This window comes from Poecilia reticulata, linkage group LG10, assembly GCF_000633615.1.
Source record: "Poecilia reticulata strain Guanapo linkage group LG10, Guppy_female_1.0+MT, whole genome shotgun sequence".
NCBI classification, from domain to species: Eukaryota; Metazoa; Chordata; class Actinopteri; order Cyprinodontiformes; family Poeciliidae; genus Poecilia; species Poecilia reticulata.
In genome coordinates this window covers 7,147,432-7,160,421 of record NC_024340.1, presented here as the reverse complement: position 1 = coordinate 7,160,421, position 12,990 = coordinate 7,147,432, and the positions used below count along the sequence as shown (strand labels likewise).

The 12,990-nt window shown below is 37.6% G+C and overlaps 1 protein-coding gene across 1 annotated transcript in view; it reads right to left on the bottom strand.

Moving 5' to 3' along the window:
- Nucleotides 1–12,990, bottom strand: part of il1rapl2 (interleukin 1 receptor accessory protein-like 2) — a 160,058-nt gene that overhangs the window by 7,869 nt on the left and 139,199 nt on the right. The window contains exons 9-11 of the mRNA XM_017307004.1: nucleotides 5,272–5,412; nucleotides 4,206–4,266; nucleotides 2,119–2,228 (exon numbers count right to left, since the gene is read on the bottom strand). Of these exons, the coding sequence (XP_017162493.1) occupies nucleotides 2,119–2,228; nucleotides 4,206–4,266; nucleotides 5,272–5,412 (312 nt within the window). The remainder of the gene's footprint in view (nucleotides 1–2,118; nucleotides 2,229–4,205; nucleotides 4,267–5,271; nucleotides 5,413–12,990) is intronic.

The following is a 12,990-nucleotide window of genomic DNA, read 5'->3' as shown; positions in this document are numbered from 1 at the left end:
TTCGTCGTGTTGATGCATTTTGACGTGCTTCAATTTTCCGCCGCAACACGCAAAGGTCCCCATTCACTCAGTGCGTTATAGTTCCACATCGCTTAGGATGTGTTGCTGCGCGTTTGCGCAGTGTGAAGGAAAGAGGAGACCAGCTGCACAAGCAGGCTGTGAAATGAGATGCAGGTGATCGGTTTGTGTGATCGGCAACAAGAGACCGTGATCGGCGATCACCGATCATACACTTTTTCATGGAAATCGGCCCGATTACGATTGGTGACCGATCGATCGGCACACCTCTAAATAATAGTAATAATAATAATAGAAAAGACTGGCAGCTATAATGAATCTCCTTTGATACTGGACTTAGTGTACAAGTCCAGAACTTTTAAAGTGGGTTATTCTTTGATCATTTGTTTATAGAATAAAAATAAAATTCCTTTCTCCATTTGGGTCTGAAACATCCTGTCATTCCTCTCTGTTTTATGATCAACTCTAAGTCAGGGTGCTGTGTCTTGTAGTCCCAGTCAGATTATGATTCCTGCAGCATAGCTGAGGTTTATCTTATGGAAACAAACTTTCTAATAATAATAATAATATAGAGGAATCATGCTGACATCAGACCTTGGATACAAATGTCTGTTTATATTCATCATTACAGTATGAAAGTGTTAAAATCTCATCTTTACTCCTCTTCCCTCACTTATCTACTTTCAAGGAACAATGTTGGACATTTTCCACACACTGATATTATTGAAGCAGTTGAAAAAAATGCCTACATTTATTATATTAAATCACATGAAGCTCATGAAGTTTTTATTTATGGTTTCTGGCATTTTTGCCTGTTTTACACAATTTTCAAATCTAAGCTTGAACTACTTTTATACAGTTTTCCTTTGCCTAGACCAAGATCAAATATATAGCACAGCTACAAATATTTGAATAAGTGAAATCACGTGTAATTGGCCACCTGGATGTGTGCTGCTTTTGATGCTATTAAGAAACGACTGCTTTCTAGATGCATAGACTCTAAGGTTTTAAATTTTACCAAGTTGCTAACATTTGGTCATGTGTAATTTGCCAGTTCGATGCTATTAAGCTTACCAGTAGTTGATTGCGCTGTAAACAACCATCCTCCACTGCGAAGAGAGAAGGATGGAACCGAACAAGAAGGCTGTTAATGTTAAATGCAATATTTGGAGGCATGGCCAACGCAATATGAACGGCTTCATTCACTGCCATTACTACAACTATAGGCAGATTACAATTCTAAAATAAACAAAAAATCAATGTAATCGTTCGCAACTCCTCTTCCATTTCGCTGATTGGCCCAATAGAAATTCCACCAAAGACAATCCACTTCAATGGGAGAAATTCTCAACTGGAGCAGGGAAGGAAAACGAGAATCTAGTGGATTAGCATAGAAAATGGCCCGGCTGCCATCACACCAACCCTGACAATAACAGATCTATCAAGATAATCAGACAATAAAACTATTGCAGTACAATCTCGGTTCAAATGAGATGCCAATATCAACACACCTCAAGATTAATTCACACCTTTTGTTTGGGTTTAAATGTGTGGAAATGAATATTGTCTTTGATGGCAGTATGTTTTAAAAACAAACTGACTCTTAATGAAGCCAGTCGGACATTTTGGGTTTCATTTCATTTACACTGGACTTTGCAGAACCAACGAGAGCAAATTACTCACAATTACATTATATACATATAACAAGTGTTTGTAAATTTTTGCACCGTTTGTGATATGAGTGATATGCAGTCCTGTTTGGACTCCGAAGCCCGTACTGAGAATTTGACGTGGCCTCAAAAGACAGACAAATGTTGTGAACATTAGCTTCTGATTCAAAGTTAGATAAAGCTTCATTTAAGTAGGAAAACTACTGTATATATGTTTCTTTGTGTGCATGTGATGTACGCCTGAGAGCCGACAGAGATAGATTAGTTCAGCAGTAAGTGCGTTGTGATGAAGCTCTGCACACATTTTTATTTATTCTGACAGACTGATGAATTCTGGGGATTGGGGATTACAGTGACCTATAGAGAGAGAGAGTGTGTGAGTGTGTGTGTGTGAGAGAGAGAGGAGGTTGATAAATGGAATGATACTTACTACTGCTGGGTATTAAATCTCTGTCTGGTATAAATAGTTTGTATCCGTAATGCTTTTCAAGAACGTCCGGTAGAATCTCCAGAGCAAAGGTCTCCTCGTCGCTGCTCGTCCTGTCAGGAGAGAAAAACGGAGAAAAAATTATTCCAGACTGAAATACAAAACATTGGGGCCACTGCTCACGGCTCCACTTATTTAAAAGGCTACTTCACATGTTTGGGAGTTTGGTTCTGCAGGGAAAATGTGACAGTCAGTGTCTAATAGAGGTGCAGAAAAAAAAGTAAATAGAGAGTTGCAAATTCTAGTCTTAGGAATTCGGAATCAGTTCAAAGTGCGCAAAATTTCTATTTTTTGGGGGAAAATTGTATTTTTATTATTTTTTATTTTTTTATCTAAGAAGCCAAGCAGCGAAACTAAGCTAACCTAACAGAATTTTATGCCTATGCCAAACCTATTTTCGTTTAAAAATAAAATGATAGAATTTGATACAGTATAGAACCTTATAAACTTGTTGTAAATAATTTTTCTATACAGTGTATTTTCTTTTGTCAGTCACGTCATTTAGGCAAACAGAATCCCTGGACCGTTTGAATAGTAAAATTGGTTTCTGAATTAAAAATCTTTTCTGAACGGAATCCTGACCCTAAAAATTGTAATCGAACATTCAATCTGCCTGAGTTTAATTTAGATGTTTTACTTATTAAAATATTATATTTATTTCCATCAGATGGCTATGGTAGTTTGGGTAAATTGGTCTTGGTAATAGAAACATAAATCTCTTATGCAATATAAGGTGAGACTCTTGCACTTGCAAAATATTAGTTTATGTTATGTGTGAAGAATTCAAGGTGAAGTTTACAAAGAGTATTGAGAGTAAGCCTGATGGTGGCAGCATCATGCTGTGGGGCTGGTTTACTGCCAGAGGTGCTGAGGCCCATTCTGTTCAGAATGTTTTAGAGAAGCTAAACAAATGAAACCTGGATACAACTGGTTATTTCAGCAGAAGAACTGAGACCAAAACATCATGTTTAACGTTTAAGGCAGGCTGGACTAGCCTTCACAAATCCCTGACATCAAGTCTATTGAAAATCTGCAGCGCATGCTGAAAGGTTGGAGTCTGAAAATTGACTCAAATAAGCTTAACAAAATTCAGAGGTGGTCAAATATTCAAGCGCTGGGGATGTGTGTGTATGTTTGAGGCCGTGGCTATAATTTTGACCCGTTATGGATGAGTGAAAATCCATAAAAAGTTCAAACTTGTGCATCAAATTCTTTTAAATAATCATCCCAGTTCCTTGGTGTGTGATCATTTTACCCCTCAAAAGGAGTTCAAATAAAGTATCAAACACCCAAAATGAAATGGTAAACTTCTGACTGTAAGCTCCAGAGCTGATGAGCTTTAAAAAACTTTTTTTTTTGCAAATCTTTGTGAAAATTTTAACTTTTATTCTTCACCATCAAAGCACATTAGTTCTCCTTACTTAAAAAATATGTGCAAACTCATTGCCTCACTTTTTTTTTTTTACAGTTGTCATTAAATGAACTGATAATTAACATTAACTTGTACAATTTTGATACAAGTTAACTTAATAAATCTGAATAATATGTAATTACTGAAACAGCCCAAAGCTTATTTTTTGTACATGTAATAAACCCCAAATGTTTCTGAAGAGACATTTTAATAACTTGAAACTACTTTTATAAAAAAAAAACTTCTTGATTAGAACAGTTCCTGGCTTCTGCTTTTTGTTTCATTTCTTACTTAAACTTGAACAGAAGATGTAGAGAGCAGTGATAGCTTTCTAACTGTTTCTCAGTAAAACTAACAGTGAGGTTTATCAAAAATGAACATACCACTCACTCATGGTGCAGTTTCATGTATGCAAATGCCCATGGAATAAAAAAAGCGGCTAATAAGAGCTTTACTGCTCTGAAAATAGACTCATTCTTCACATTATTTCAAATTAACTAGGTCCTCAAAATGCTTATAAGTAGATAAATAAAAGGAAAGCTATATCCACTTAATTTATTTGAATAAAGTGGATGTTGTAAAGGTATTATACTGTTTAATTCAAATGTATTCGTCTGACCTGCCCAAAGAGTCCAGGTCCACCTTGGTGTAGGACAGGTAGGCGTCGTACTCCTTGTTGTCTGGGGAGAGAAAAGATGATGAAGACAAACTGCATGGACTCAAACCCAGCGTTTCTCTAGATGTGCTTCTGTTACAAATGTATGCAAAATGTTGTCATTTGGCGTTTACACTGACCGCAAAACTGCAAATTGAAATGATGAAAATGAATTTACCTGATGGAAACATGACAATTTAGAAAAAGCTCATGTCTTTGGATAAAAAGTTTTTTACTACGATGAGGTGTTTTTTTTTTTTTGGCCATATAGCAATTGGTTTATTTTGCAAAACTGCAATGGAAACACATATTTTCACATCACATGAGTCACATGATCAACAACCGAATCTTAATACTGGCCTAAACCATGAGGAAGAAGACAGAGGAAGTACTAGGAGGATGATGGTATGCATGATTTTTAAATAATTGTCACATGAACAAACTTATTCATGCGGGACTTTAATTATGCCTCTTATTTAACAGAAGAAGCAATTGCAAAATTATGTTTTTCCACATTAGCAGAATGTCAACAAAGATTTGTGCACCCTTGTAATGGAAATGGCGCCAAATTTCCGCTAATATCAAAAAATAAACACAATTTCACAATTGTGGTATCTCTATTAACTAGGAATCACAATTAAAATCAAACTTGTATACATTTGCTCACTCAATAAGTCATCAACATTCATCGTCCAACCACTTCCTGTTGTCTTCTTCATGGTTTTTGGCAGTAGTAACATCCGATTGTTGATCATTTAACTCGTGTGATGCAAACAAAATGTTTCCGTTGTAGTTTTGTGAAATAATCCAATTTTGATATGACCGACAAGCTACCTTATCCAAATGACAAAACTTTTTATTGACAATAAAAGGTGCCGGGTTTCCATTGAGCAAAGTTATTTTCAAAATGTGAAATTATACAGTCAGTTATACAGCTTCTGGCTTCTACTTTAGCATTTCTCTTAGAGAGGTTAAGAGTTTCCCGTCAAACTCCATGAAGAATCCCCCGGAGGAATGCCGAGCAGCTCACCATCTTCAGTCTCGTCGCTCCCGAAGTGTCTCCTGTAGCAGAGCATGATCTCCAGGTTGTAGCACTTATAAAGCGCGGTTAGGATCCCCAGCAACAGCAGGATGACCCCAAGGCCGCCCGCCAGCTCCAGGCGATACATATCTGCCAGAGATACAGCGGGGAGAGAACGCACAGCCCATGAGATCCTTATCAGCTAACAGTCTGAGGAATTCCAGCTGAAGTGGGAGATAAATACAGGTAAAAGCTTTTATTTTTGTGTTCTCTGACTTTACTTTGCTCCGTCCTTCTTAAACTACTCCGCTAACACCTGAGGGTATCTAGGGCAACCTGACTTTCAGAAACAGATAAGCAGGAGCTTCAATTCCCTTCAGAGTGGCCCTTTTTCTAAGCAGAATCTTCTTCAGTCGTAAAAAAAAAAAGAGAAAGAAAAAAAAGAATCTGATAATAATGGCTTTTCAGTTGGGATGATTATTTTTTTGATGAGTCACAGCCGCCTCTAGAAGCATCATTCAGAGACCGCCAATCATTCCTATCGGTGCAGCACAGATAAAAGGAACAGTGTGACTAAAGCAGAAAACTCTCCAAAGAGAAAGCAGACAGGTTGTTAAGCGAGGGTCAAATCAGCCAGCAGCTAACGACTGCTGTCTATTATGGATATTTGTGTCTTTCATAAGAGTGATTCAGTTTGAATGTTCATGATGAAAGATGAAATGAACAATCCACTTAATGCTTTAAATGGAGGTCAGAGAAGGCAGTCCTTGATGGCTGCATGGGAGGAAATGAGTTTGAATCAGGAAACGCTTTAAAAAAAAGATAAAGATAAAGATAAAGATAGGTATACAGCCCTTCTTACCCCAAAGAGATTACTATCACTTCCTGAATGGAAGTGGTGGTGCTAGTGATATACACACTGTCACTGCTTAATTTTATCTACATAATGTTTTGCTTTGTCCGTTTTTATTTCAAGTCATTTCCTGTTTGGCACAAGTATTGAATTGTAAAGCCCTTAGATCAGTGATGTCCAGGCATTTTTCTGGTGGGGGAGAGAAAAGTATTTAGATTTTTCAGGTTCACCTGATCAACGGCAAACTAAACGCACATTATTTTAATAAAACAGCATGATTTCTGTAGAGAAATAATCTCTACAATAATCTTTGTAGAACTTTCCATTTCGATAGGCTTTTTCAGCATGTTATGTTATTGCCTCATCAAGACAGACCTGGAGTGTGATGTGTTTGAGAAATCCTTTAATCTCCATGGCAACCACTCATTTGGGCTAAACACCTGGGTGGACCTAGCTCCGCCTTTCAGAATGAAGCTCCTCCTCCTTCAGATCATCCGCCTAATCTCCCTCCCACCCCCCGCCACTCAGCTCCTTCAGAATAGCCAACAGCAATTGGCAAACACCTGGTGGAACTGCGCATCTACTGAGCTCATTATAGGAGCTACTTCTCAGTAAAACGCTGGTATAAACTCTGTGAAAGAGTTAATAGAGGAGCCATGTTGTGATGACTTCCTGAAGGCGGAGTTTCAGAAAGAGCAGTTGCTTCGAGGCCTGATTTCAAAGCAATACATTATAAAGTCTAATTTCTTTGACTTTATATGCTGGTTATATACATCATTTTATAACAACTGAAGGTAACATAATTAATTGTGCTATACAATGATACTATGTGCCTAGAAAATACATAATATTGCCCTTTTAAGAGTCTAAGACATTTACCAGTTAACTCCCCCCCAGAAAAAAACCCAACAGTTGATGATTTTTCTCTTGATTTTCTTTTTTGTCTTGTCAGCAAGAACAGGTCATGACTGTCTCACTTTATTTTGCCAAGTTAATAAAAAGTCCTAATTGTTTTTCTAGTTTGCATAACCAGATTTAGAATGATCCAGCTAGCACAGCGTGACGTGATCAAGTCCCACATGTTTTCTGACATTGCACAGTTTGTGTTGAGCTTTAGATTCAGTGTTACCACTCAGTCTGTTGGAGCTTCTGTAACAAACACTCAAAGTTGACTTGATGTTTTGGGTCACAGTGTTTCTCTATAGGAACAGTCACTTTGCATGTCCTGTTGTGTGTTTTATCTGCAGTGCATACATACTGAAATGTTTTCCCTGTTTACTTCGGTTGTGTTGTGTGTTGACACTGACATGTTTGCTGTGTGAAACCATTCAAACGATTTTGTGTTTTACAAAACCGAAGATTATAAGAGAAAAAAAAAAAACACAAACAACTTCTGCTGTATTACAAAACACCATGCCTTTATGGAATCACGTCGACACTTCAGACACAATCTCAGATGGAGTGTGTGTGTGCGTGTGTGTGTGTGTGAGTGAATGATAGTGCCTTCATAGGCAATATGAGTGTATGGGAGATTAATGGAACATGGCTGGTGAATGACACCCTGGGAAATATGATCCATTTGTGCCTCCCTCTCCACCACCACATCATCCGACACAAACACACGCACACACACGCACGCATGCACGCAAGTAAACACACGCCGGCTCATCTCGTCCCCAACTTCTCCTGGAAGCACTTCATTCCACGACCACATTTTATCGATTTTTTCCAGTCACAGCGAGGAATTCTGCTCCATATCCACATTTCAGATTGCAGCTGGGACTTTTCCTTAACGCAGTACGAGACAGTGATATGTTTCCAATGACATAAGGCAAACGCTCAAAACTAATGTGTCTGCATGGACGGACAATACTGAATAATAATAAAACACGACTACTTCTAAAGTTTCATCAGAAACTCACGTTGCAGTTGAATTAGCTCGTATCTTATTAGCTTATTTAACTGAGAAACTACAGGTCCTTCTCAAAAGATTAGCATATTGTGATAAAGTTAATTATTTTCCATAATGTGATGATAAAAATTAAACTGTCATGTATTTTAGATTCATTGCACACCAACTGAAATATTTCAGGTCTTTTTAATACTGATGATTTTGGCATACAGCTCATGAAAACCCAAAATCCCTGTCTCAAAAAATTTGCCTATTTCATCCGACCAATAAAAGAAATGTGTTTTAATACCAAAAAAGTCAACCTTCAAATAATTATGTTCAGTTATGCACTCAATACTTGGTCAGGAATCCTTTTGCAGCCTTGAATGTGGCATGGAGGCCATCAGCCTGTGGCTCTGCTGAGGTGTTATGGAGCCCAGGATGCTACGATGGCCTTAAGCTCATCCAGAGTTTTGGGTCTTGCGTCTCTCAACTTTCTCTTCACAATATCCCACAGATTCTCTATGGGGTTCAGGTCAGGAGAATTGGCAGGCCAATTGAGCACAGTAATACCATGGTCAGTAATACCATGGTCAGTAATACCAGTGGTTTTCTCACTGTGAACAGGTGCCAGGTTGTGCTGAAAAATGAAATCTTCATCTCCATAAAGTTTTTCAGCAGATGGAAGCATGAAGTGCTCCAAAACCTCCTGATAGCTGCTGCATTGACCTGCCCTTGATAAAACACAGTGGACCAACACCAGCAGCTGACATGGCTCCTCAGACCATCACTGGCTGTGGGTACTTGACACTGGACTTGTGGCCTTTTGGCATTTCCTTCTCTCCAGTCTTCCTCCAGACTCTGGCACCTTGATTTCCGAATGACATGCAAAATTTGCTTTCATCCGAAAAAAGTACTTTGGACCACTGAGCAACAGTCCAGTGCTGCTTCTCTCTAGCCCAGGTCAGGCGCTTCTGCTGCTGTTTCTGGTTCAAAAGTGGCTTGACCTTTGACCTGGGGAATGCGGCACCTGTAGCCCATTTGCTGCACACGCCTGAGCACAGTGGCTCTGGATGTTTCTACTCCTGACTCAGTCCACTGCTTCCCCCAAGGTCTGGAATCTGCCCTTCTCCACCAGCTTCCTCAGGGTCCGGTCACCTCTTCTCRTTGTGCAGCGTTTTCTGCCACACTTTTTCCTTCCCACTGAGGTGCCTTGATACAGCACTCTGGGAACAGCCTATTGGTTCAGAAATGTCTTTSTGTSTYTTACCCTCTTGCTTGAGGACGTCAATGATGGCCTTCTGGACAGCAGTCAGGTCAGCAGTCTTACCCATGATTGCGGTTTTGAGTAATGAACCAGGCTGGGAGTTTTTAAAASCCTCAGGAATCTTTTGCAGGTGTTTAGAGTTACTTTGTTGATTCAGATGTTCAGGTTAACTGCTCGTTCAGAGAACCTTTTCATGATATGGAAATTTTTTGAGACAGGGATTTTGGGTTTTCATGAGCTGTATGCCAAAATCATCAGTATTAAAACAATAAAAGACCTGAAATATTTTAGTTGGTGTGCAATGAATCTAAAATATATGAAGGTTTAATTTTTATCATTACATTATGGAAAATAATGAACTTTATCACAATATGCTAATTTTTTCAGAAGGACCTGTATATTAATTTTGTTGCTGTGATTGAAATTCTCACAAACAAGTTGAATACAACCTGTTTAAATGGTCAAATAAAATAAATACAAGTACATTTTATTACAAAAAAACATCATAATAGCAAAGAGACGCATAACGGGGAACATAGTAGTACCGTACTGAAAGATCCAGCCAATTTTGATACGGCCAAACTTGAACTAGACCTCAAAGTTTAGTCTTCACAGGTAAAAACTAAAATCCAGACTGAATTTAAAGTCCGAACATGCATCAGTTCTTCTTAACTGAACAATTGTTTTAGAAGTAAAAACAGTGGGTGTTATGTCTCAATTGGCAATTGATGACATGATTATGATGCATTACTGACATTTCAAATGAATAATTTAATTTAACCAAATTCAGAATAACGTTACTTTCATTTACTTCCTTTTCTGACTTATTTAGGAGAACTGTTCTTTGAAAAAGCATTCGCACTGTAAAAACAAAATCTTACCAAGTATTTTAGTCTATGTGCTAGTGCTGATATCTTAGTAGACTTGAAATAAGACAAAACTAACTGTTCAGCAAGATGTTGGAGCTTGTTTTAAGAAAATAATTCCTTAATATTGATGAAAAAACTCTTGTTCTACTGGCTGATTATTTCACTTATAACATGTGAAAAATGTCTTGTTCTAAGTGAAATGATCTGCCAGTGGAACTAGACCTTATCCATCAATATTAAGGAATTATTTTCTTAAAGCAAGCTCAAATATATTGCTAAAAAGTTTCTTGTAAGTTAGTTTTGCCTTATTGCAACTGCAGGAAGATATTTGCACCAGCAACTACACCAAAAACACATGGTAAGATTTTATCTTTGCATTATTTCTTCAAGTTTTTGCTGTTTTTTTCTTACCTAAATGTTTCAGACCAACAAGCAAATGTCAATATCATCCATTATCTTCCACTTAATCCAGAGTCAGGTTGGGTTTGAACAACACCCCGACGTTTTTAGGTGCTAATGCACAAAAATGTAATCAACTTTCAGACATGCATCGGTTTAAAAACAGGTTCAGTCTTCAAACAGCCGTTTCCTACTATTTCAGGACCTGGAACATTTATGAACATTACTAACAAGCCAATTAAACACAGGGATAATTATGTCAAAAAACATAACACCCCAGTAGCCATTGTGCCATTTTAGTTTTTGCAATTCTTATGTGGAAAATATGGAAATAGCAATCATTTTTCAGTTTAATGTCATATCTTGAGACTATTACACGACTCTGCTTATTGTTTTATGACCCACACAGGAGTTCTTCAAGAGCCACAGTCAGTAGTGTGTGTGTGTGTGGGGGGGGGATGTGCGTGTGTGTTTGTGTGTGCTGTAGTCTAGTCATTGGGAAAGAAGCAGGCACACCCTGAACATGTTTCCAGGTTTCATTGAGCCAAATGAAACAATCAGACACACAAACACGCACACCTGTGGTCAGTTTTTGAATCTCCAATAAGCTCTATGCATGTCTGTAGTAATATGAAATCATAGCACAAAAAGAAAACCAAAAGATTGAAAAAGAAGAATAAATAAAGCTTCATGCACAAAGTTGAGACAGCAAACGTTTTGGCAAAGAACAATTGTTGTTTTTAGGTGAACAAGTTTTCTTTACAGGTTAACAGTTTGTGTTTGTCAATGTGACCTGATGGCACCAAATCACTAAAGTACGTTCATTTTTTTGTTTGTTTCATGAACCCAGAGCCGCTGCTTGTGTGTTTTATTCCTGCTCACCACTTCATATGAAGCCAAATTTTCTCTTTGACAAAAATGATCAATACATTTAAACTGAAGGCTAAAACATGTTGCTTGTGTCAAACATTGTAGGCGCAATTTGGAGGAGTGTGCAATTCTTTACAGCTGAGAGCCATCACACTGTTGTAAAATACAAAGTTGAGTTTCTGTATTTAAACAAATGACTGAATTAAAACAGAAGAGAAAGCCAGTCTGAGGACATGGCTAATACATTAGCTTTATTAAAAAGCTTTAGGTAACAAATTTTAAGATGATTCGTTTTTTTAAGGTATTTTAAGGAATTTGCAATCTTTCTCTTTTTGTGCCTCAGTTCAAACAGATTCAGTATCCTTTTTTCCATTCAAATTTGAATTTGGGTAATTAATTTTGTTAAGTGACATAACTCTATATCTATCAATTAGCTTCATTTTCTTTTTAAAATTTTGTTTCCTAAAAGAAACTTTTTATTCCATGTATTTTCTTTTTTGTTTACAACAAACAAAACAAAACAAACAAACAAAAAGCCCCACTACTAAATACATGTCCACATTCACCACTATCAGGCAACTGAGGCAAATGCAACAGTGACAACTGATAGCAAAAGATTTTTAATACAAAAAGTAAAATAAGTTGGTTAAAATGGGTGGCGGGGAGGAATTTCAATAGTCATTTAAAAATGAAACAAGTAAAAAAAAATAAATAAATAAATTCAGCCTCAGATCTCATTTTGTCGACCAGACATTTGGAAGTCTGGTTGTGCTAGATTTCACTCTTACATCTCATTTATATGTATATAAACTGACTAGTTTTAAGTTTGACCTTTGATTTTCTTCCATGTTTTAATTTTCATGTCATTTTATATTACGGAATCAACTGGATAGAAAATAACTGAGACAGATAACAATAAAACCTAAAGAAGACACTAAATTCATCTCTTTATTAGAAATGCAGGTTCTGATTTCTCTTAAAGTAACACACTCCTGTTTCTCACGTTACCCACTATAGGAAATGATGTTACCACGTCTGACCAGTAGGCGTCTCTCTAACTCTACCTCCACCAGCCTCATCGCTTCCACTCAGAGTTAAAGCTCAGAAGGAAGGGAATAAAAAAAAGCAGTCCAAGCAGAGGTAAGAAAAGCAGCAAATGTAACTAATTGCCAAACATTTGCTGTGTGGTAAAATGACCTCAGAATGTCTGCATTGATAATGAGACAGATTCAGAAATCTGTTTCTCCTCACCTCCCCCCGCTCCATGAACGATTGTCAGGTAGTTTCCATTAGTAACGACTTACTACCTTCGTCTGAAACCCGAGAGCGAGCGGAACCTTAAAATCGATTTTTAACCGTGCTTTTTACTCGTCCGCCACATAGAGAGGAGGTGAACTGGTGTCTGTGGGCAGAGGGGGAAGAGAATGATTAAAGAAAGTTCAATTAGATGAGAAACTTTTTCCTCCTCCCTTCGAATCAGAACCAAACACCAGACCAGCACCTTAATTAATTCCACAGCTTTCACTTTGTGTCCCACTGACTCATTTTTTTCTCCCTTTTGGTTTTATTGAGCAATATG